Source organism: Ascaphus truei, chromosome 6 (assembly GCF_040206685.1).
Source record: "Ascaphus truei isolate aAscTru1 chromosome 6, aAscTru1.hap1, whole genome shotgun sequence".
Lineage (NCBI taxonomy): Eukaryota > Metazoa > Chordata > Amphibia > Anura > Ascaphidae > Ascaphus > Ascaphus truei.
In genome coordinates this window covers 30,007,128-30,030,388 of record NC_134488.1, presented here as the reverse complement: position 1 = coordinate 30,030,388, position 23,261 = coordinate 30,007,128, and the positions used below count along the sequence as shown (strand labels likewise).

The following is a 23,261-nucleotide window of genomic DNA, read 5'->3' as shown; positions in this document are numbered from 1 at the left end:
GCAAAAGGGGCAAACAAAAGCACAATATTACTCTGACAATCTCCTCCAGAATACATCAAATCCAGCTAACTTCTGGAAGGTTATCAACAATGTATTCCAGTCTTCTAACCATAAACAACCAAGTAATATCACTAGGGGGATATTACTCTGACAAACCCCACTGACATTGCAAATGCATTCAATGATTACTTTGTGGGGTGTGCTACTAACTTACTAACGAAACCCAAACCACAAACCTGAATCTCATTCTGAGAGTACCCCTATAGCCCCACCCCCTCCCAACACTGACCACAATTTTCGATTTGGCCCAGTATTCGAAGAGATTACACAAGCGCAAATCAAATTAAAACTAAGCAGCCAATGTGGACCTGACTTACTACAATCTAAGTTCCTAAGGCTTTGTGCCCCAGTCATTGCCAATCCAATTGATTCCCTAGTCAACACAATCCTGTCTGCAGGCCATATCCCTAAGACCTGGAAAACTGCCAGAGTTGTCCCAATCTACAAAAGTGGGGACAAAAACACTCAAACTACAGGCCAATCTCTCTTCTCCCAATACTATTCAAAGTCATGGAAACATGTGTTCACTCCCAATTAAGCGATTACTATACCAAGACAAATTTCCCTAGTCAATTCTAATCTGGCTTTCGCCCCAAACACTCCACTGTAACAACCCTGCTAAAAGTTTGCAATGAAATCCAGTGTGGAATGGAACGGGGACAACTCACTGGTGCAGTATTCCTAGATTTTGCAAAGACTATTGATACTGTTGATCATGCTATCCTGCTTAACAAACTCCAGAGCTCTGGAATAGGGATGCATGCTTTACACTGGATTCAGTCCTACCTATTAGGTAGATCCCAACATCAGGCTCTAACTCCAACCCCTTGGATATCACCTGTGGTGTCCCGCAAGGTTGTGTTCTGGGGCCCCTACCCTTCTCAGTGTTCACCAATGATCTTCCTACAGCTTGTAAGGGAGCTTCAATACACATGTATGCAGATGACACAATCTTATATGCACACAGCCATAGCTTCTCCGACCTTGAACACATACTTCAGTCTGACTGAGACTCGAAAACTGGATTTCCCAAAACAAACTGTTTTTAAACACTGACAAGACTGTAACAATGGTATTTGGGAACAAGACTAAATTTGTAAAGCTTCCAGTGACTGAGCTCCTGATTAGAACCAACGCTAACACCACCCTAACTCCTGTTACTAGTTTTAAATACCTGGGTATATGGTTTGACTCCCATTTACCATTCGGGATGCACATTGATACCCTGACATCCAAAACCTATGCCAAACTAGGTGTACTTTATAGGAACAAATCCTCCCAAAGTCTGCTGGTCAGAAAGCATATCACACAGTAGATGCTAATGCCAATTATCAACTATGGGGACATAGCATACGGCTCGGCACCCCAAACCCATCTTAGCACACTTGATACCCTCTACAACTCAATGTGCTTCTTCTCCAATGCAACTACAACACACATCACTGCGAAATGCTCAAAGAACTAGATTGGTCATCACTTGAGTCTAGGCGCAAAGTTCACCTTTCCTGTCTTCAAATACTTTCTGCGCAAGCTACCCGTCTATCTGAACAAGCCCCTCACCCCTACCACATGCAGCACTTCTCTGAGATCTTACACCAAAAGACTGTTCATGGTCCCAAGGTTCAGCAAAGTATCCGGCCGCTCCGCCTCCTCTTACCGTGCACCCCAAAACTGGAACAACCTACCAGAGACTCTCACATCCACCACCAGTTTAAGTTCTTTCAATCTAAGGCTGTCTCACATTTTAATCTGGTCTGTAACTGTTTCATACGCCTATAATATATATTATCTCTATCTGTGCATGCAATGTCTTGTATATAATGTATACCCTGTTCACTTATGTAACCAATTGTCGTCATCTTAACTATGCCCAGAACATATTTGAAAACGAGAGGCAGCTCAATGTATTACTTCCTGGTAAAACATTTTATAAATAAATAAAATATTTGAGGAGGAGGTGGGGGAATGAGGAGGGATGGGGGGGAATGAGGAGGGATGGGGGGGGAATGAGGAGGGATGGGGGGGGAGAATGAGGAGGGATGGGGGGGGGGTAAGGGGGTGAGGGGAATGAAGAGGAGGTTGGGATGAGGGGGTAGGGGAGGAGGAAAGTATCCATTTATAAATCAGTACTTTTTGGTTTCTTAGGCCAAGCTTATAGTGGAGGAGTTGCTGCGCGTGCATCAACTACACCAGTAATTGGCTATATGAGTTAGCCAAGTGCCTTCGCGCCTGCAGACGAAAAGGTGTGTTGACGCAGCAGTTTTTTCAGGAGACAATGTTTTGTCTACTCAGGCGACTGCGGTGTGACATTAGCGTCCCGAAGCTGGTTCGCCCCAACCAGCTAATGAAGGCGAACCAGCTTCGAGGCGTGTCAGCCACGCCACCACATCGCCGCCAGCACTACAAGCAGGGATCGCTTCTGCTCCAACCACACGGCAAGGTAAGAGCTTGCACTCTCGCAAGCAGAGTGTATGAGCTTAGCCTTAGGCTGCGTCCCCGCTGGCGCTGACCGCGATTATGCTCGAGCGGTGACATCACCAACTCTCTAAGCATTGAGCGCCGGGTGTCCTGTATATTTTGCAAGCACGCACGTGGTGGCATGTTGAGCGCGCCCATCAAAGTCACTTTTTTTTGTCTCAAGCTCGGGAGAGCGTGCGTGCACGAGCGGGGGCTTCCACATCAAGACTTCAATAAGTAAACTGGCAAGAGCCAAGCGCACCAGCACGCTCGCGGGGGACGCAGCTTTACATTTCCCGAGCAATGCCAGGTACCACCAGTTAGCGCTGAATAAACGCAGAAAATGCAATTTCTCATTTTTTAGTTCATTTCTGTATGACCGTACAGCCGCAAAACAATTTCATCAAACATGTCTTCAGACACATGCGAGTCATACTCCGCTGTACTTCACACTGGACAACATTCCAATACCAGTGGTTCATTAGACATTAACCCCTTTACTGACAAGACTGCCTGTCCCAAATGTAGAAATCTCAATGTATTATTGATGACTGTCCCTGTAAATTAGGTGTAAACAATCTTCCATTCACAAGATGCTCTCGCGGCTGTAGCTTCAGCTCCTTGTATATTGTAGTGCGTGTAAGGCTGCGCTTATAGTGCCAGCGACAGCGACGTCACGGTCGCTGGAAAAAATCAAGTTGAAGCGACTTCCAGCGATCACGACCAAACCAACGCTCCGCTCCTACTATAAGCGCACGCAGCAACTTCAATACATTCGTTTTGAAGCAACGTTGCTGTCACTATAAGCGCAGCCTTACTGAGAGGTGGGAGTGATATAAATAATAGTAGTGATGATGATGATGATGATATTATTATTAATAATAATCAGTGGCAGGCCCCCCCTCCTCTCTGCCTCAGCACGGCTGTCAGGCCCCATATTGAGCTCTGTGTGAGGGTCGGGAGGCGGGGCCGCGCGCGCACCCCTGGTTACCAAAACACAGCCACATGCAATCCCCACCCCACACACATAACAAGGCCGCAGCTAGGTTCCCTACTTCAGTTGCTCCCCCGGGGGAAGGGACCCGTGGGCGTCTCCGGGCTGCTCCGGGTGGGGGGGAAGAGGGCGAATAGGAATGACGGCGGTGACCTGCGGTAACTCCCCGCCCCCCTCCTCAAGCTCACACACGGCTGCTACCTCAGGCACTTCCGCCCGGCGCGGGAGCTGCGTGTGCCGCAGCGGAGTGACGTCACTGGGAGGGGGGGAGGGGGACTGAGGTGACCGTTGTGCGCGAGACCGCGCTAAAAGAGGGCGGGGACGAAGCGGATGGAACCAAGGGAAGGGGGGTAGTGAAGGGGGGGTGATTACGCAAGTGGAAGTTGTTAGGGCAAAGAAGGCGGGGCAAAGCGCGTGGGGAGGGTAGAGAGGCGGCAAGAGGAAGGAGCGGAAGTTGATTGGTGGTTCGTGCAGGGAGAGGGCGGGGCAAGCAGGGGTGACGGGACAGGGGGAAAAAAGGGCGCGTTTTGATTTAGGCGGTCTCGTGACGTCGCCTACTCATTCCCGCCTCTTTTTCTCTTTCTCGTTGTGACAGGAGCTGTGATAGTTGACGCCATGTTTACCATTGCCTGCTGGACAACAAGGCGGCCATATCGCAGCCAAATTTACTTAGCTTTAAATTAAAAAGGAAGTTGCATATTTTCAACCAGGAAAATGCAATTACGTGGGGACATTCAGTATTGTACAAATAAGACATGATTAGTGTGGAGGTGCTTTGTTATAATGAGGAAGTTTCTCCATCATCTAGCGAATGATACTAAGTGAATGCCTTGAGTAATATAAGTGAAAGGACATAATTAGTCCCATAACACCCTGATTTGTTTCATATTTGATATTTGTTTACTATTACATATAATCCTATATATATATATAAATTGAATTTTGTGGTGTTGTTCCTAGATGTGGTGAATCTGATTGGTCCCAGCCTCTGGCCAATCAGATTGGTCCGTATCCCTGCCCCACCCCGTACGCCTCTCATTGGCCTGCGTGGCTCTATAACTGCCACTCTCTTCTCACCCGCAACTGCCACACACACGCACAACCACCCAGCCACTGTCCTCTTCACCCAGTGGCCCGGACCGCCGGCTCCCCCCCACCCATCACCCCCCCAACTCGGCTCCCCCCATCACCCCCCCTCACCCGCTCCGCCGCTCACCTCCTGCGGCCTCCTTCACACGGATATCCGGACTCTCCTGCTCCCCATGGCCGCTTCTCGGTGAGGGTCGGCCAGTATGGAGCAGCTCGGGCCAGCCGGTAGGGAGCAGCTAGGGCCCGCCGCTGGCCTCTGGTGCCTCTGCCAGGCTCTGCTCCCGCTGCATGGCCGCTGTTCCCGCCGCACTCTCGGCTCCTCCTGCCTCTGGGTCTCCGCTCCCCGGTGTACGTGGCGGATGGCGGCGGAGGAGTGAGGGGGGTTCCGAGAAACCCGCCGCTGAGCGCCGCACATGACTGCGGGGGGCGGGGCCTGCGTATGACGTTCCAGGGATGGGGGCGGGGTCACCTGCCAGAGCGCCGCACAGGACTGCGAGGGGCGGGGCCTGCGTATTACGTTCCAGGGATGGGGGCGGGGTCACCCGCCGGAGCGCCGCACAGGACTGCGGGGGGGGGGGGCTGCGTATGATGTTCCAGGGACAGCGCCGCACAGGACTGAGACCTCTGTGTGTGGGTGACACTGTCCCCCCCTCCTGTCCATTGCCCCCCCTCCCGTTCACTATCCTCCCCCGTCCTGGTCGCACGGGTCCCCGCCCCCCTCCCTGGGCCACTGTACGGGCCCCGCCCCCCTCCTGTCGGGCACTGGGTGCCCCGCCCCCCTCCTGCCTGGCCACTGTCCCCCCCCCTCCTGTCCACTGCCCCCCCCCTCCTGTCCACTGTCCCTCCCTCTGGGGGGGAACGGAGAAAGAGGGGGAGAGGAGGGAGCGGGAAATTTAACTCATGGGCAACACCGGGTCTCTCAGCTAGTAAAAAATAAAGATGAAACATTTTTAGGTGAAAAATCACTTTGCTTATACCAGTTCGGTTTCTTAATCTCTCGAGTGCTGACCAAGAACTCTTTCCAGACATTTCAACTCTCACTGAGTAACTGTGCATCTCTGGGTTTGCCCCAGAGAGTTTTGGCCAGGAATCTCCGGGCTACGGGTTGAGATTTCAAAATCTCCGGCGTAGGTTAAGGTCCCTCTGCATGCCCGCCTTGCGTCCCTGCGGCGCGTGCTCGGCACTTCACCGCGGTCTGTAGGGATCGTTTTTAGGTGTGGGGGCGCGGCCATGACGCAAATTTTCTGATCCGCTTTTCATCAACGTGTATTTTTTTTTGTTTTTGTTTTGCAGGGCTCGGTCTGTGTTCATCTGCCCGCACTTGTATGCACAATCCTGTCAGCTTCTTTTTAGAAAAGCACTCACGCTGTAGAGGTTACATTTACTTGCATGCGAGAAGGAATAAAACGTTTAAATACATGGAAATAAGCACAGTAATGAAGGTTACCATGCACTGACATAAGTTTTTTTTTTACTCAACTAATGGAAACCTATACTTAAACAGGAAGGATCGGAAGGAATTTGGCTCCGGCGATCTCCCCTCTTCATTGGCTCCCTGGCGCACCGTGTGACGCGTCGCCGCACGGGAACACAATTCTGTTGTAGCCCCTGCTGGCTGACGCGTCGCAGGGAGCGAGGAGGCTCCGGGGACAGCTAGGGAGAAGGTAAGGAGCACGCGGCCGACTACAGTGAGGACCTAGCCTTACTGTAGGGCCGGCTGAGATGTTTGGTGCAGGTACATGCGCGGGACCTCGGCTCTCACCGTCTCTGGTGGCAGCGGCATGTCCCCCTGCATAGTCCCGTCAAGATAACTCCGCGACGTCAAATGACGCTGTGTTGCCATAATGTAACGTAACATGAGGCGCCCCGTTGTCATGGCATGCAGCACCTCAGGACGTCCCTTTGTCATGGCAACGTGACATTGCACGGCGACGTGACTTCATGTCCCGTTGACATGGCAACGCCACGCCATTTTACGTCGCGGAGCCATCTTCATGGGACAATGCAGTGGGAAAGGCCGCTGGAGGTGGTAAGAGAGTTAAATATATAAAAGAAACCTTTTAAAAAATAAAAAAAGTCTCCAGATTATCAGTTAACAGAAGGTGGCAGCCTTGCTTCTCACTGATTTGCAGGCAGTCTCACAGATATTTCGAATGTGTCTCACTGATAAAAATCACCACGTTCTCATTAAAAACATTTCTTAATCTAGAAACCCAAAATCTCACCGATTCTGGTCCTCGAAGGTTGACATCTGTGCCTTCCCAATATGGCTCCCCTCACACTAGAGTTGGACAATATACCATATTGTTGCGATAATATAAAATGAAATGTCGATATTCTTAAAAATGTTATCTCCTGAGATAGAGCCAGATATTGCTGCTCCAGTAACCTTGATCAAATTCGAGGCAAAAGCATACCAGTTTCAGTAAAAACCAATAGATTGTTCGCTGATACAAAGAGAGCCTGCAAGAAACTCCTGGGCCTTTTAAAAGAAGCCAAAGTTTTCATAAATTTTTTACCATTAGTAGGAAATCCAGACTTCCAGCTGGGCAATGAATCTATGATCTTTAGAGTATGGGAATCTATGGGAATATGTAAATTACATCAATTTTATTGTATAGAGAGAGGCTCAGAGCTTTCCTTTCAGGAAGTGCAGAAATAGTTAAATATCCCTGATAGCAACTTTGCATATATGCAACTTAAACACTACATATTTACTATCACCAGAGAATAGCCTAATATCTTTGTACATGGATGTATAGCTTCATACTTAAAACCAGATTCCTTATTTAAATTTAAAATCTGACAGGTATATAAACCTCTAACAAATTCAGGGGATCTGGGAAGGCATCAAATCAAATTAGAGGAGTGATTTCCCAGACCTTGCAGACTGGAACCGGATCTTGCAATCTTATAACAGGCTAAAGTGAGCAACTCCAGCAGTGCATCTGCATGAAATACAATTGAAGATTCTCAACAGAGGCTATATTAGCCCAGCAGAACTACAAAAATGTTAAACAGATATCTCCGGTAATTGTCCTAAATGTGGATGCGCTGATGCCAATTTTTTGCATTGTATATGGGAATGTGGATCAGATAATGCTGTAATAAAATGACCCAACTCCTGAGCAGGCTGTTAAACAGGAAACTAACTACAGATTATAAACCTCTTTTGTTTGGGGTCATGACTCCCTGGTTTACACGTCAGACCAAGCCATGATAGATCTCATTCTCATATCGGCAAAAAAAGTGTATTATGGATTGCTGGATTAGATCCAGCTCCCTCTCCATTTCCCAATTGACAACTCAAACAAATAGATCAACAGCTATGTTTAGATGGGAGGTATACTATGAAAATGGGCCTAACCTACAAGAATTAATCCACAAATGGATTGAATTTACAGGAAGTGATGGACAAATGCAAGGTTCTGTGACAAGGGCGCTAAAAAACTACCTAGTCCTAGAGGGAGACTTAATTCACAAAATTAATACAAATACAAATTCCTGATGCCCAGAGAGTTGGGTTAATGTTAGTATTAGTATTTTATTCATATGCTTATGTTTAGATAAATATATATGCCTATGTCCTACCCTAATCCTTAAAACCCCTTGGAAGCCATCTTGGTTTAAGTATTAATTTGTTTAACTTGATTAGATGTGTCCGCTGTTTGAGTTGGTTTTTATTTTTTTATTTTTCGTTTCTGTATGTTGTGACAAAAGTACCCTTTTGTAATATACCTTTCGTCCAGGGATCACCACTTTCACACAGCCTTCCTGGTAGAGGAGATAATCTTCTGACACAGAGGTGAAAAATAAAGCTTTGGTCTGTTTATTTTGCCATCCAAATGTTACAGCAGACAACATGAATAAATCAAACAAACAAAAATCCTTGCTCCACTGAGCACAAAACACAGCTCTCTTCAAACAAATTGGTCTGCCTTACTCTGCTCACAGGCAGGTTTTAACAGCTGCTCCTCTTAATTAGCAGTTCCAGCTCTGTGAGACCAGGGAGAGCAAGAAGTCCTGGTCTGGATTGTACGTGGTAAATCTCCAAAACGTGGAGTAGAGCACTGGCCCACCCTACTCTCCAAGTGCTCCACCCCAGGGACCCAATAGAAAGTGCAATAAACCACAAATTATACACTGCATCTTCCTGGTGCATAATTATAGCAGAACTTCTGCAATAATAGAGGGGCAATATATATACCCTCCTCTACCATCCCCTTATAACCGTCACAATGTGTATATATGCACAGATACGTATATAATACACAAAATAATATGCTTTGAATCATTGGGTTGAGTAAAGAGAAAATGCTAGAAGAAATGCGAGAAGTCATATTTCACAGATCTGACGACTAGTCTAAGGATTTGGAGTCACGATGTGCTCACCACAAATAAGGCGTGACCGGGGGGGCCGAGGTGGGGATGGCTATAAACACCACCCACAGCCGCGTTGGCACGTCTGGAGTGTAGGTTGGTCAAGGTAGCCGGGTCTGGGTTGGAGAGGTACAGATAGTAGATATACTTGCCGGGGTCTGGGTTGTATATCTACAGATAGTAGATATACTTGCCGGGGTCTGGGTTGGAGAGGTACGGATCATTGCAGGTACTATTAGCCGGGGTCCAGGTTGGAGAGAGGAGAATAGTCGTTGTGTGGATGCCGAGGTCAGGAGCACAGAAGAGCTGAGTCCAAAACAAGCCGGGTCAATAACAGAGAGCTGCGAACAAGAGGATAAGACAAGACTGCAAGGCTAGGAAGCAATGAACACAATGGAACATTGAATTATGCTCAGCCAATTTGCCAGTAGGGCTGCTGAGCACAAGGAGAGAGCAACCAATGAGAAACCTGCAGCGTGGAGGTGCGTCAGAAGCAAGGGACGTGGTTGGTGAATCCGGAGCAGGGATCAGGTGGGATTATGTTTCCTGACAAGGTCTGAGGAGGCGGGACCCGTTCGCGCCAAACGTGAGCCACGTGTGCGCGCCCCCGACGTCGGCGCGAGGACGCAAGCCGGAAGAAGAGGCATTAAGCCTGGACAGGGTGCGCGCACATTCCGCGGAGTGGTCCGCTAAGGTGATTAAGGGGTTAGGGGATATTTGAATGTATTTGCAATGTATTTTTCTGGCAACGGAGGACAGAGGGACCTTGCAGTTTCAAGAGAAGGATGACCATCATATTTGCTATGGTAAGTAAAAGTGTATTTATTTACTTTATTTATGCATGCTAATGTTGGGTTTAATAATGGGCAAATAATCTATTATTCATATCTGGATAATAGTTATTTTGCCCATTAATGTACATACAGGGTTGGTTCCTTAGGTCTGCGGGGACGTCTGGAGACCACCTGGGGCACCTGGACGCCCACGGGTACAACCTGAGGACCCACGGGGGACACCTGTGGTGAAGAACCGGGGGCCCCATAGCTGTGGGGGCCCGCGGACCCGCAAGGACCACCCGAGGGCCCCAGACCCCGTGGGACCCACCCAAGGGCCTCAGACACCTGTGGGGCTGACCCGGAGACCCTCAGACACCCGCGGGCCCACCCGTGGACCCCATTTGGGGCCCACGGTGACCCGCGGGGACCACCTGGACGCCCATTGCGCCTGGCGGGAACCACCCGGAGGCCCAGTGCGCCTGGCGGGAACCACCCGGAGACCCCCAGACCCCCCTCTGGTGCACTGTGGGGCCTGCGGACACCCGTTGGGACCACCGGGGACTACCGTAGGTCTGGGTATGAATCCTGCATGTAAAATAATAAATCATGTTTTTATGGGGAGCAAAGGGTGTGGGTGGGTTATGTATTGTTTATTAAATATTGTAATGTTTATTGTGGGGCTGTTCTCTGTATTGTTTTTATTGTGGGTAGTGGGGATGGGTGAAGGGGGTATTGTCCCCAAAGGTGGGTGGGTTGGCCTCCCGGGTGGGTAGTGGGTGAGGGTGGTTAGGCCTCACGGGTGGGTAGTGGGGGAGGGTGTTTAGGCCTCCTGGGTGGGTAGTGGGTGAGGGTGGTTAGGCCTCCCGGGTGGGTAGTGGGTGAGGATGGGTTAACCCCTTAATTACTATAGCGGTTAATAACCGCTAAGGGGTTAGGGGACATTAGATTGACTCTTATTTTGTTTTGTTTTATTATGTTTTGCAGCACCGGAGGGGACATGGACGGGGTGAAGATAAGGACGGCCTTCATCGTGGCAGCCGGGCAACGGTGAGTGCAAGATGTATTTATTTTATTTATTCTGCTTAATGTATTTGAAATGGGCAAATGCACTATTATCCATATGTGGATAATGGTAATCTTGCCCATTACTGTAGTGTATGTGTTAGGGGGCTTTGCATTTAATTAAAAGTATTGATGTATTTTAAATTATTTTTTTGGAGCACAGAATTAGTACTGCAGGCAAGCGGGGGCTCCCGGGCACCTGCGGGACCACCCGCCGGCCATCGCCGGCCTATAGTATCATTCCTGTGCATCCCCAAAAAATTAAGCCAGGTTATGTTAGTTAGGGGGTATAGGTGTTGTTGGGGCACAGGATGTGGGTGTGTTGCGTATTGCAATGTTTATTGGGGACAATAAACATGCTATTGAGCCTTAACCCCTTCATTGCCTTAGCGAATAGCTGCTAAGGTAATGAAGTTGCTTTAATGTATTTTTTTTTTTTTTTTACAACTATTGCCAGTTATTTTATCACTTCCAGCTTCCTAAGCAACTTGTTACATCATCACAAGAATTATATATTTTTATTAAAACCTACTGTATGTATGTTTGTGGTGAACTCACTGTAGGATGCACTGAATCAGAATATTGGCTTATATATATATAATATTCTGAAATCCCCACTGGCTTTGCTGATTTAAATGACAACCCTGGGCTACACCACCTGAAGACCTTCATTTACTTTTTTCTTTCTTGAAGTTTTGGAGAGAAATATGAAGAGATTTTTTAATGACCTGCATTAAGTTTGGGGTTTATTTGTTTTTTTATTTCAAACTATTTTATTGTATTTTTCAAGACATAAACATCGTGGATATATCCAATCACTTCACATAGGGGCGCCTTACATCCTGTTTTTCCTTTACAATACAAAGAGTCAGAACCCCAGATTATGTATAATATGCCTGACTTTACAGGGGGTATAAATTGCTGAGATGCAAGTGCACTCCCCTAATTTAACTTAGGGGTTTGCTTTTTCCTTATTCGAATCCATTTAATCCATGAAGATATCAGATATCTTGGCTAGGTAGGATAGCATCAGTAAAAATGAATATTCTGCCAAGGCTTCTGTATCATTTCCAGACTCTACCAATTCATGTCCCTCTTTTAGAACTTAAACATATCCAAAATCGGATCTTCCAATTTATATGGAACAACAAGAGGCCAAGGGTAGCCAGATCATTAATGCTAGCACCAAGGGAATGTGGAGGCTTGGGTGTCCCAGATATAATTAAATATTTCTACGCGGCCCAATTAAAACAAGCAGTAATGTGGAACAACAATCCAGCGTCTTGCTGCTGGTTGGAGATTGAGGCTTTAATGTATTTTTTAATAATAGCGTGCGGGAGCAGGGGGTCTCCTGAGCTGAACCGCATTGATTTCTGGCTCGGGAACCCCCTGCTTCCCGAGTTATAGGCCCCGGTATGGGGCATCGGGTGACGGTGTCCCATTGCTTACATGTCTCACGTCACGCGACGTGGACGCAATAAAAATGGCGGCGACACTGGCACCCGATGTCCCATACCGGGGCCTGTAATTCGGGTAGCAGGGGGTCCCTGAGCCAGAAATCAATGAAGTTCAGCTCAGGAGACCCCCTGCTCCCGCACGCTATTAATAAAAATCATTAATGCAGCTTCATTACCATAGCGGATAGCCGCTACGGTAATGAATTATTGTTTATTGATACTAGTATTTTGTCACTAGTGTAGATGTGCAGGGGGTCTCCGGAGCAGAGCCGCATTGGTTTGAGGTCGGGGACCCCCTGCTTCCCGAGATACAGGCCCCGTTATGGGGTGCCGGTATCCCTCTGCTTTGTTTACATCCCACGGTCACGTGATCGGGACATTTAAATGCAGAGGGATACCGGCATCCCATAACAGGGCCTATATATCTGGAAGCAGGGGTCCCCGAATCTAAAACCAACGCAGTTCAGCTCCGGAGACCCCCTGCACGTCTACACTATGAATTACATTTTTATTAAAAACATATTTATTTTTTCTGCCGAGATATGCGCAGAGAGAGGCAAATCTCTCTCTCTGCAGACAGATCTCGGCAAGGGAGCCCTTCTCGGCAGACAGAGCGTCTCGCCACCGGCTACTCGCCATGTTTGCTCAGGCTGCTCTCGCAGGGATTCGGTCCTTCCTGCATACCATGAGAGCAACCCGGCAAAAACATGGCGAGTTCAAACCCCTGCCGAGAGTGCCTTTTCGACCTTTACTGCATGACCCCCTTAGTCTCCGATTGAGGTTCACAATTAGTTTCCAAGTTTTGGCAATCTTTTTCCAAGAGAATGGGCATTTCCTTAAATTTTTCATCCGGGTACCACCCTTAGACCAACGGTGAAACCGAGAGGACAAATCACACCTTGGAACAGTACTTACGGTGCTTCATTTCCGATGCCCAAGACGACTGGCTGGATCTTATGGCCTGGGCAGAATTCGCCCACAATTCTCTAAGAAATTAGTCTACACAAGAATCACCATTCTTTATTAACTACGGATTTCATCCTGCATGCCTTCCCATCACTTCCTTTTCTTCCGGGGTACAAGCAAGTGAAAACAGAATCAACTCTTTGCAAGAATCCTGGAGGAGAATTCAAAAGACTCTTGGAGAGGCGACTCGCAGACAAAAATCCCAGGCGGATCGTCATCGTCGCAACGTACTGGACTTCAAACCAGGAGACAGAGTGTGGCTTTCCTCGAGGAACATCAGGCTCAAGACACCCACTGAAATTGGCTCCAAGATTTTTGGACACACGTGACGCGTGTGCACCGCTCCCCAGATGCGCGTCAACTACCCTCATCAAGCCCACCTGTCTCATGCACCACTCCACCTATCCTTGCCTCTGCTGAGGCCGCACCTCTACTCCTCCCCTCTCTCTCAGTGGTCCTGCTCTCCTATATATGTTCAGCTGTGCTACTTGCACTTTGGCTGAGCATAGTTCCTGGTAGCGCTTGTTCTCCCACTTCCTTGTGCCTTGCCTTGCTCCGTGTACCTTCGCCTTGCTTTCAGATTGATCTCCTGTGTACCGACCCAGCTTGACCCTTGGACTCCGCACTTCTGGCTTACCGACCCTGGCTTTCCTCTGACCTTCTGCATCTCTCCAATCCTGACCACGGCTTACGGACTTCTACGTTTCTACTGGCTCCAACCCCTCACCACGGCTATCGGACTCCGACCATTCTACCGGCTCCTACCTCGGCAAGTATCAAGACTACTCTAACCTCTCTGTACCGACCCGGCTGCCTGACCATCCACTCTCCAGACGTGCCCCCGTGGCAGTGGTTGGCGTTTATACCCATTCCCACCTCAGTACCGGGGTCCCGACTTGTTTGTGGTGAGCACAGCATTACAATAAGACCTAAATGTCTCCGTTTTTGTTTGATTGTTTTCTTGTTTAATGGTTTTATAGTCCTGCTTTGCTATTCAACATTTCGCCGACACCCAGGAGCCCTCTTTGGCTTACCCATTTATCCCTTAGGACAGGGCTGCGCAAACTGGGGCGCACGGGAGATTTTTCTGGGGGTGCGCGGCGGTTGCAGAGGTCCTGCACTCTTCCCCAAGGCATTTCAATGAAATGCCCGGGGGATCGTGTGAGGCCTCTGCAACTCTCAACTTACCGTGATTCAGACGGCTGTGTGACACAATGCAACGTCAAATGATGGGTCATGTGACGTGGCATAACATGTGTCAAATGACTGCAGCGTCATATGATGCAGCTCCAAGGTGGGGGGGGGGGGGTACGAGCACCGGGGCGAGACAAGGGGCGCAGCAGCAAAAGTTTGCGATCCCCTGCCTTAGGAGAAACACATGATATGCATATAATGTATGTATTTAGCTATTCTGTGCTAATTCCTCTGCTATCCAAGTGTGTCAATATATGTCAAGTATTGTAAAGAAGATTGGCAATAAATGGATACTTAAAGAAAAAAGGTAATAGGAAAAAAAACATGTTCCGTAAATAATCAATTTTTGTTTCTGAAAGATTTAAAAAAAACTCTACCTACTGTACCTGTTTATTCTTACATTCTTGTAGAATCCATCTTTATGCTTTATTCTCAATTCTTTATTCTTGTAGAATCCGTCTAACTTGGCAAAAATAGATTTGGCTTTCCATATTGTTGGGTGTAATAATTATTTTTGACATGTATTGTTTTTAAGAAAAAGACTCAAATTGGGACCCGGTTCTGATCACCGAGAGCCAGCTTCTCACCGAGGACAGACCCACCCCGGGACCCGGCTCTGATCACCGAGAGCCAGCTTCTCACCGAGGACAGACCCACCCCGGGACCCGGCTCTGATCACCGAGAGCCAGCTTCTCACCGAGGACAGACCCACCCCGGGACCCGGCTCTGATCACCGAGAGCCAGCTTCTCACCGAGGACAGACCCACCCCCGGGACCCGGCTCTGATCACCGAGAGCCAGCTTCTCACCGAGGACAGACCCACCCCGGGACCTCACACATTCTATAATGTATAGAAACAATCTAAGTTATTTACATTTGAATTACTTTTCCCATATACCCTACAGAGAACGTCCAGCGAGTGACTATATAACCGTAGGTAGTGGGGTCACTGCCCTGCCCCTGATTTTGAACGTGATAGCAATAGCCTCCCCTCTTTTCCAACCAGCAAAGTGATCGGGCGAGCTTTGTAATAATCCCCCATGGCTGCACAAATACGGAGGGTAACCCCACCCTATAGTTCCCCTGCTTCTATGCAGCCATGCCATATGATGTAAGCTTCAGATTTAATTGACCCCCCCTCCTCTCATCCCAGGGAGGGGGGGGGAGAGATGGGGGGGAACAGAGAGGGTCTCCATTAAATCTTTGCATGGCCTCATTCATGATTTATTATGATTTATGATGTAACACCCGAGATTTATATGCAAACAAATAAACTGTGTGCACGTTAAAATATTAAACGTCTTACTATGAACTAAATGAAGTTCCTGGGTAACATTCTATAGAATCCTTGGTTTTTTTTTGGTAGGCTTTACCATGTCCTGATTTGCATGGTACTGTGTTCATACAGACATTGCACTTTGTACAGATAATTGTGAAAGTTACATTTTTTGAATCTTAGAGAACGCGCTGACTCAACCACCAAATAAATATTTCAAGCAAGTTTAAAAAAAAAAAATTACCCTTACTATAAAACAAAATGTACCTCAGGGAAGGTACTGCTTACCTGCCGTGATGCTTAAAGTCAAATCCTCTCTAAAATCGTTTAACTGGTACTAAAAAGCTTAGTTCGTCACTCAAATGCGCAACGATTTTCACTTGAATCTGAAACATTTGATATGGTTAAGGTTATGCTGATAACACCAGGCTTTTTGAGGTCAGTATTTTATTGATTAGTTGTGTAGTTAGGTCAGGGACGGTCAACTCTAGTCCTCAAGGGCCACCAACAGGTCAGATTCGTAGTATATCCCTGCTTCAGCACAGGGGGCTCACTGATTGGGCCCCCTATGCTGAAGCAGGGATATCCTTAAAACCTGACTTGGTGGTGGCCCTAGAAGACTGGAGTTGACCACCCCTGCCATATTGGTTTCCTGCAAGTGAGAGAGGAGAATGAAACTCACCAGGAAATCTGTGGTGTGCTGTTGAGCACATCTTCACTTTTGTGCCGAGAAGAGACAAAAACACCAAGTGTGATACAAATAGGCAGCATTTTAATCTCTTGATTCGTCATAGTTGTCTAAGTAAATAGGACTTGGGACCTATACTACCTTGTAAATATTAAGAACTATCCTTATTCCTTATTAGAAGTCATGGCGCGAGCTGGCAATCTGTGGTTTATGATGCCATGATTGGCCTGATGGCTATGGATGGATCATGGTAGAAAGGGTTTATGGGAGCAGTCCCACCTTGACCTCCTTCCTCCACCACTCTTTCCTTTATATATGTGGGAAGCAGTAGGTCTCCGAAGCCTGACCCGTGTTTATTTTAGATTTGGGGACCCCCAGGTTCTCGAGATACTTAACGGACAAGATGCTGCCAATAAATCCCTGAATCACGCAGGCCTCTGGGAAACCGCAACTTTGGCCCACGGGTCACGGGGGATTGAAACCTCTATTTTGTTTCCCCTGGATGGGAGTGTACCGGCGGCACCTTTTCCAATAAACATCTAACAAAGCAGGGGTCCCTGGAAATTAAATGAATGTGGTTCAGTTCCGTTACTCCTTGCTTCCTATCTATGTAAAATTGGTCAAAATAACCCCAGACTAAGCGGAACTACCCCATCACTCCCGTGTGCAGTCTGAAACTAAATACCAATGTCATCATGTGAAGATTGGGAGGGCAGATACATGCTCTTCCAAAAAGGCCGCACTGTGGCCGGGAGTCAGGAAGCCGCAATGCAGGACACCACGCCCGATCTTGCGGTAACTACCATTGACTTGGAAGGCATTTATCACCAGATCAGGCACGATGTCCTGCATCGCGGATTCCCGACTCCCGGTGAGTGTGTTGATGACGGTTGAGCATGTTGAGCAATTACACAGCAGAGCCTCTCAGACTGGTAGTTCCAGTGCCATAGACGAGTTCCAAATAACATCGCAAATACAAAATACAAAATAATCATCTCTCATTGATTGTTTAACTGTATCTGTAATTATTTAACATGGTGCCTGCATACTTCCAAATGAGTATAGTTTGCCTTAATTAATGTATTGTAATGAAGGTGAGGAGGCTCTTTAATTTTAACGTTGATAAAACTAATGGTCGATATTTTGGCCCAAGCCCACTGTGGCAAGTGAGTAGGATCAGGTAGCTACACTCATCTCTTTTAAATGCACACGGAGTCCTGCTATTTTCTGTCACTTTTATTGGAGGGGGTATGCAGAGGGGATAAAATAACAGGCAGGTAACATTTGTGGGGAGAAGGTGAAAAGTAATACTTTTCTGGGGGAGCAGTGAAAGGTGCATCTACTCACTGTCTGCTGATAGTAAAAGAAGCACACTTTCCTGTCCAGGCAGGGACAAGCAAAAGGGGCATACTCATAAACAGAGGAAGGCAGGGGGAGAAGGCTAAACCAACTCAGGTTTGAGCAGAGGAAGGTTGCCAAGGCAACTGGCTGGGAAGCCACAAGGGGTAGCAACATTTTTGTAAGGATTCTGCTAGATCCGTGCTGGGTTTTCACTACGGTCCAGGTTTTCTGTCTCTCTTGCCCTTTCTGCCCACTGTGGCCATTTTGGGTTCTGGTAGTCTGCTTTATAAGGCTGCAGTTCCTGGTGGGAGTCGCTGAGCAAAGTTCTGTTTAATCTTCGCTGTCACGCATTACCCTTTTGCCTATTTGGAATCCCTGTTGCTGACCCCGAACCGTGACCCCGACCTCACTGCCTTCCGCCTGCCCTGACCTTTGCCTGTTGCCTGGACTCTGCACCACTGCCGCAAGCCCTGACCCCTGCCTGCCTACCGACTACGAACACTCTTACAGGACTCTAGTCAGTTATTCTGCATTCATACCTCAACCCTGCGGGTCCACCTCCTGATTCAAGATGAGCACCGTCACAATTATTGCAACTACACTGAGGAGCAATGGCTGCCTGAAAACAGAAGAAACTAAACATGCAGAGTGGTTCCAGGACAGTAGATATTATGGTTAAAGGTTCTGAAAAGTTCATGAAGTGAAGTGTGTTTAACAATGAAACTGTACCTCTGTAGTATCATTTTCATGATTGTACTTTTTGTTTGGTGTGTATGCCATCAGAATTACATTATAGGAACAGTGATGTGCTGCCTATGTATGTCACTGTAGTGTCTTTGTGAAAAATAACGACACACGTTTTTTTTTTAAATAAAAAGTACTCAAAAATAAAGCATTGTATTTTTTTCTTCTTACAAAAAAGGTGTATTACACATTCAACATAATACATTTGAGGGTGGGATTTATTATATATAAGAGGTTGGGTTCCCACGTGTTACTGGTCGGTAACTGGTCGGTATGTTACTCATTATCAGTTAGCCCCACTGCAGCCTGCTGCAGGTTTATTAACAGCAGGAAAATTGATGAATGACAGAAATCACACAAAGAGGTGGCGTATCGTCTTCTCTTTCATGTTAAAACTGTTGTTCCCTGTACTAACCACTCAACATTTCGTGATAGCGATTTTCTTCCAGGAAATTAAGTTTTTAGACCAGTAAATCCAAAATTTGGAAGAGGAAGCACTGGGTTCATATAGTCTGGAACCTGCCTGTCTGGTGTGTTAGGAAGAGAGCTGCACCCGATCTCTCTTTGTGGTAGAAGCCCTGGCCTTGTTTCTCCTTTATGGATGGGTCTTGCTACACTGCACTCCGGTCTAGTGGTAAATTCCATACTGCTAGCTGCTATTACTGCTGACAGAGTGTCTGTGAGGTCTACTGGTTTACTATGTTAACCAAATTCTCCTTGAGCGGAAGAGAGCACTCTAAGCCAGTGTCAGTGGTGTTTCGGGAGCACTTGCGGCTGGTCTTCAGGCTTCGTATGCTCTCGGTGAGGTGTTTCCTGAACTTCTTGGTGAGGAAGCAGTAGATGATGGGATCCAGCATGCAATTGGTGCTCATGAGTAACAAAGTCACCTGGTGTGCGTCGTTCAACATCTTGCGAAAGCCACAGTCTTTCTCTCTCCACATTCTGAGGACAGTCAAAGTCCAGGGCCCATGTACAAGATGGTGGGGGGACGAAGCAAATAACAAAGACAGCCAGCACGGTTCCAACCATCCACTGTGCACGGTGCTTCATGTTGGAGCTCTGCCTGACTGGGACAGGTTGGGTCAACAATGTCCTGACGATCACCAGGTTGCAAACTATTACGATTAGAAAACACGATGAAGAAGGCGGCAATCAGAAGGAGATGGATGGCAGCCACAGGATCCCTGTTATGAATGTTGTATTCTTCAAAGCACCGGGTGAAGTTGCGTCCGTCAATATTCACCTGGTTGGTCCCATCAGTAGCAAGAAAATACACAGCGCTAAGAACTATGAGGACCCAGACAGTTGCAGAGATATAGATACCTCTCGTCCTGGCTGTGGATTGAGCAGTTTTCCACGGTCGTGTCACTGCCCTGGTAACGATTAAAGCTGATGACCCCCAGAAACGCCACAGAGCAGTAGGTGTTGATGAAGAAAAAGCAGCCGGCCATATTGCAGAGAAATGCTGGCATGATCCAATCCCCTTCATTATGATAATAAACAATCCAGAAGGGAAGCGTTACCAAAAATAACAGGTCAGCCATCGTCAGGTTGACCATAAATATTTTAATCTCACTCAGCCTCTTGTTGGGATAAACCCGTGCAAAAATCCACAGAACATAGCAATTGGCAATGAATCCCAAAATAAAGATGATGCTGGTAGGACACGGTGAAGAGGCTGTATCTGAAATCGGAATCCACTGTGCAGGGATCTGGATCACTGGACTGTGTGCCAAGGTTGGCGGTAGTTGTCTCTGAAGACATTTTCATCAGATTCCGTCGTAAATATCAGCTTTACTTGTCGCGTGTTTCCCTTGTCCTAGAAAGTAGAAAAAGAGAGTGTTAGGGACAGAAAGCTTGTTGGGGGTATTTTGACACTAACTACACTGGCTACATGAGCCAGGTGGAGGCCATCTTGAATTTGTGATGTCAGTTGTGACACAGGAAGTTAGATTCAGATTCATTACTAATCCTACAGGCTTCGGCGATTCCTGGGGACAGCTTAACCCTGTCCTCCTCTTAAGGTTACTAATCAACCCCTTACTGAAGCTATATATGACATGGTAGTTTAAAGAAGAACACCTCCAACATCTGCCCCAGTTTGATCTGGACTTTACAGCTATCACTGGACGTCAAAGAGCCGTATAGAAAAGTTCAGGAAAGGACAGCTTCTCTGATAAGACCCTCTGAATTCTGTATGGAAAACAGCTTTGTGTTTCCTGTTGCGGTGCAATTAGAACTGCAGGCTTTGAGCCTATTAAAAAAACATTAAAGCAGCAATCAAAAATTGGGCATTGATTTTTGTTTTTTTTTAAAGCATTTTAAACCTGGGCGGCTTCCAGAGTTAAACCCATGTTTTTTTCTTTAGCTCCAGGGCCCCCCAGATTCCAGTGATACTCACCAGTGTACTTACTGGTGTTTCAGCTGGGTATTTAAGTGGCCATCCAATAGGAACCCGCAAAGGATGATGGTGCGGTTTCCTATTGGCTTGTTGAACCCAAGAGATTTGCCGGCATATTGAGATGCCTTCAGGGAGCTGCAACACCTCTAACTACACCTGCAAATACCTCGATAAGCGGGGGGTCCTGGAACTAAAAATAACACAGGTTAGCTCCGGGCCGTGCCCCGGTTCTCTGCGATGTAAAGAAAAATAATTCGGGCAGGGTTGCTGCTTTAAAGAAAATCAAAAAGGGTTAACAAAAATGTAATAAGGTTGGTAATCTGCTTTAACCTTAAGGTTATAGGATGAGCACAGAGCGATCATTGTACTAACTCTGGTAGAGAAGAAACTAGAATAATAGTATATATATATATATATATATATATATATATATATATATATATATATATATAGTAGCACAGGACATTGCCCCTTTAACTATTATGCTATACAGAACATTGCCCCTTTAATAGTTATGCTCACTAATGGACATGTGGGGGAGAAAGGGAACCCCATACCCACCTAACCAACCCAAAGTCTCAAGAGGTACCTGTATGCCAGGAAAAGAGGTCTGGTGTCTTATCAGCACAGCTCTTCTGTGTGCTCAAGACTTCATCTCCCTATGTCAGCACAGTACAGGCAGTCCTCGTTTTACAACGCTTCGCTTTACAACGAATGGCTTATCCAACGCTATGCAATGCATACCTATATTCATTTTTACAACACCAAAATGGCTTATCCAACGCTCTTTCGACGCTTTGCAACGTTGTGTATGTGTGCATATATATACACATTCACATAAACAACGTTGCAAAGTGTCGTAAGAGCGTATATATATATATATATATATTATATAATATTATACTATATAATATTATACTATATAATATATAATTTATTATGTTATATTATATATATATATAATACAGTATATACACTATATAATTTATGTGTGTGCTGCATATCTTATTGCCTGCATAAAATATTTGGTGTATTTTAGTGTTAAAAATGCCTTCAGGAACGGAACTTTTCATTTAAACAGTGTTCCTATGGGAAAACGTGTTTCGCTTTACAACGTTTCGCTTTTCAACGCCATTTTGAGTAACGCATTGTGTTGGATAACCGAGGACTGCCTGTATCTGTGCTAAGGAGTCTCTTGGTCTATCCCCAGAAGGTTTTTTTTTTACCCTCCTCTGATTACCCAGGTGGAGCTGGTCAATTGACTAGCTGCAATTAACCAGCTCTCTGCTGGATTTTCCGGACCACTAGAGGCAGCTTTATTTAAACAGGGATAAGTCCCTGTCACACACCCACTATAAGAATTAAACCCCAATTTATAGGACTCAGGCTCCCACCCCAGTGACAGGTTCTATAGTCTGAGGTATTTCAGGCAAAAGGTGACACATTGTGTGCTCATTTGCATGTAATTTCCCAGAATCCCTTGTTGCAGTGGGAGCACTGTATGCTAGGTGATGATGGTGAAAGGCAGGGTTGCAGACCTGTCTAAGACATGTGAATGAGCTCACAAGTGATATTCTTTATTGGCTATATGCTAACGGGGGAGGTTTTCTGGTCACCTTTTTCACCCACCATAACTTAAAAAAAAATAAAAAAATAAAAAAATATATATATATATATAGAGGTATCAGTACCGTGTTAGCCGAGCTTCAATAATCAAAAAATAAATAGATGATACCGTTCTGTGGCTAACGAAATGCTTTTATTTTTGCGAACTTTCGAGATACACTGATCTCTTCTTCCGGCGATGTTACAATGAATGAAGCTTCATTCATTGTAACATCGCCGGAAGAAGAGATCAGTGTATCTCGAAAGCTCGCACAAATAAAAGCATTTCGTTAGCCACAGAACGGTATCATCTATTTATTTTTTGATTATATATAATATATATATATATATATATATATATATATATATATATCACAGAGGCACCTGGCACTCCAAATGCAATAATATGTTGCGGTGCATGTTCTATAGAAATCAATAGTGAAAAGTTGTCAACCCCAAAAGAGCAAACAAAGAACAGCACTCAATGGTAATGATGCAAAGAAAAAAACTGTATTAAAGATGGCATACAGGCACACTTAGTTTGTTTTGTTAGGCAGTGCTAATCATACAGTCACTAAACTCAAGCAGGTAAGTAGATTGTAAAGGCTACAGAAGTTTAGGGCACAAATAAGCCCTCCCCTGCCTTGACTGGCCGGTCAGAGAATGTGTGCACTGGAATAAAACATCCCCTGACTCAACATAACTCAACAGCGTAATAGTAAACGAACAGATGATCTGAATAAAACCTCAGCACAATATAGCCACAAAGGA

The 23,261-nt window shown here is 46.4% G+C and overlaps 2 protein-coding genes across 7 annotated transcripts in view; both read right to left on the bottom strand.

The window, feature by feature from the left end:
* EYA3 (EYA transcriptional coactivator and phosphatase 3) overlaps nt 1–3,823 on the bottom strand; it is a 96,376-nt gene extending 92,553 nt beyond the window's left edge. For all 6 annotated transcript variants that reach the window (XM_075603769.1, XM_075603768.1, XM_075603767.1 and 3 more), the window contains exon 1: nt 3,573–3,823. The gene's annotated coding sequence lies outside the window, so the exon portion shown is untranslated. The remainder of the gene's footprint in view (nt 1–3,572) is intronic.
* Nucleotides 3,824–18,481: 14,658 nt separating this feature from the next.
* Nucleotides 18,482–23,261, bottom strand: part of PTAFR (platelet activating factor receptor) — a 9,515-nt gene continuing 4,735 nt past the window's right edge. Inside the window, 5 exon segments of the mRNA XM_075603766.1 lie at nt 18,482–19,470; nt 19,472–19,615; nt 19,617–19,856; nt 19,858–20,142; nt 20,144–20,303. Coding sequence (XP_075459881.1) covers nt 19,171–19,470; nt 19,472–19,615; nt 19,617–19,856; nt 19,858–20,142; nt 20,144–20,254 — 1,080 coding nt within the window. The 5' untranslated portion in view covers nt 20,255–20,303 and the 3' untranslated portion in view covers nt 18,482–19,170.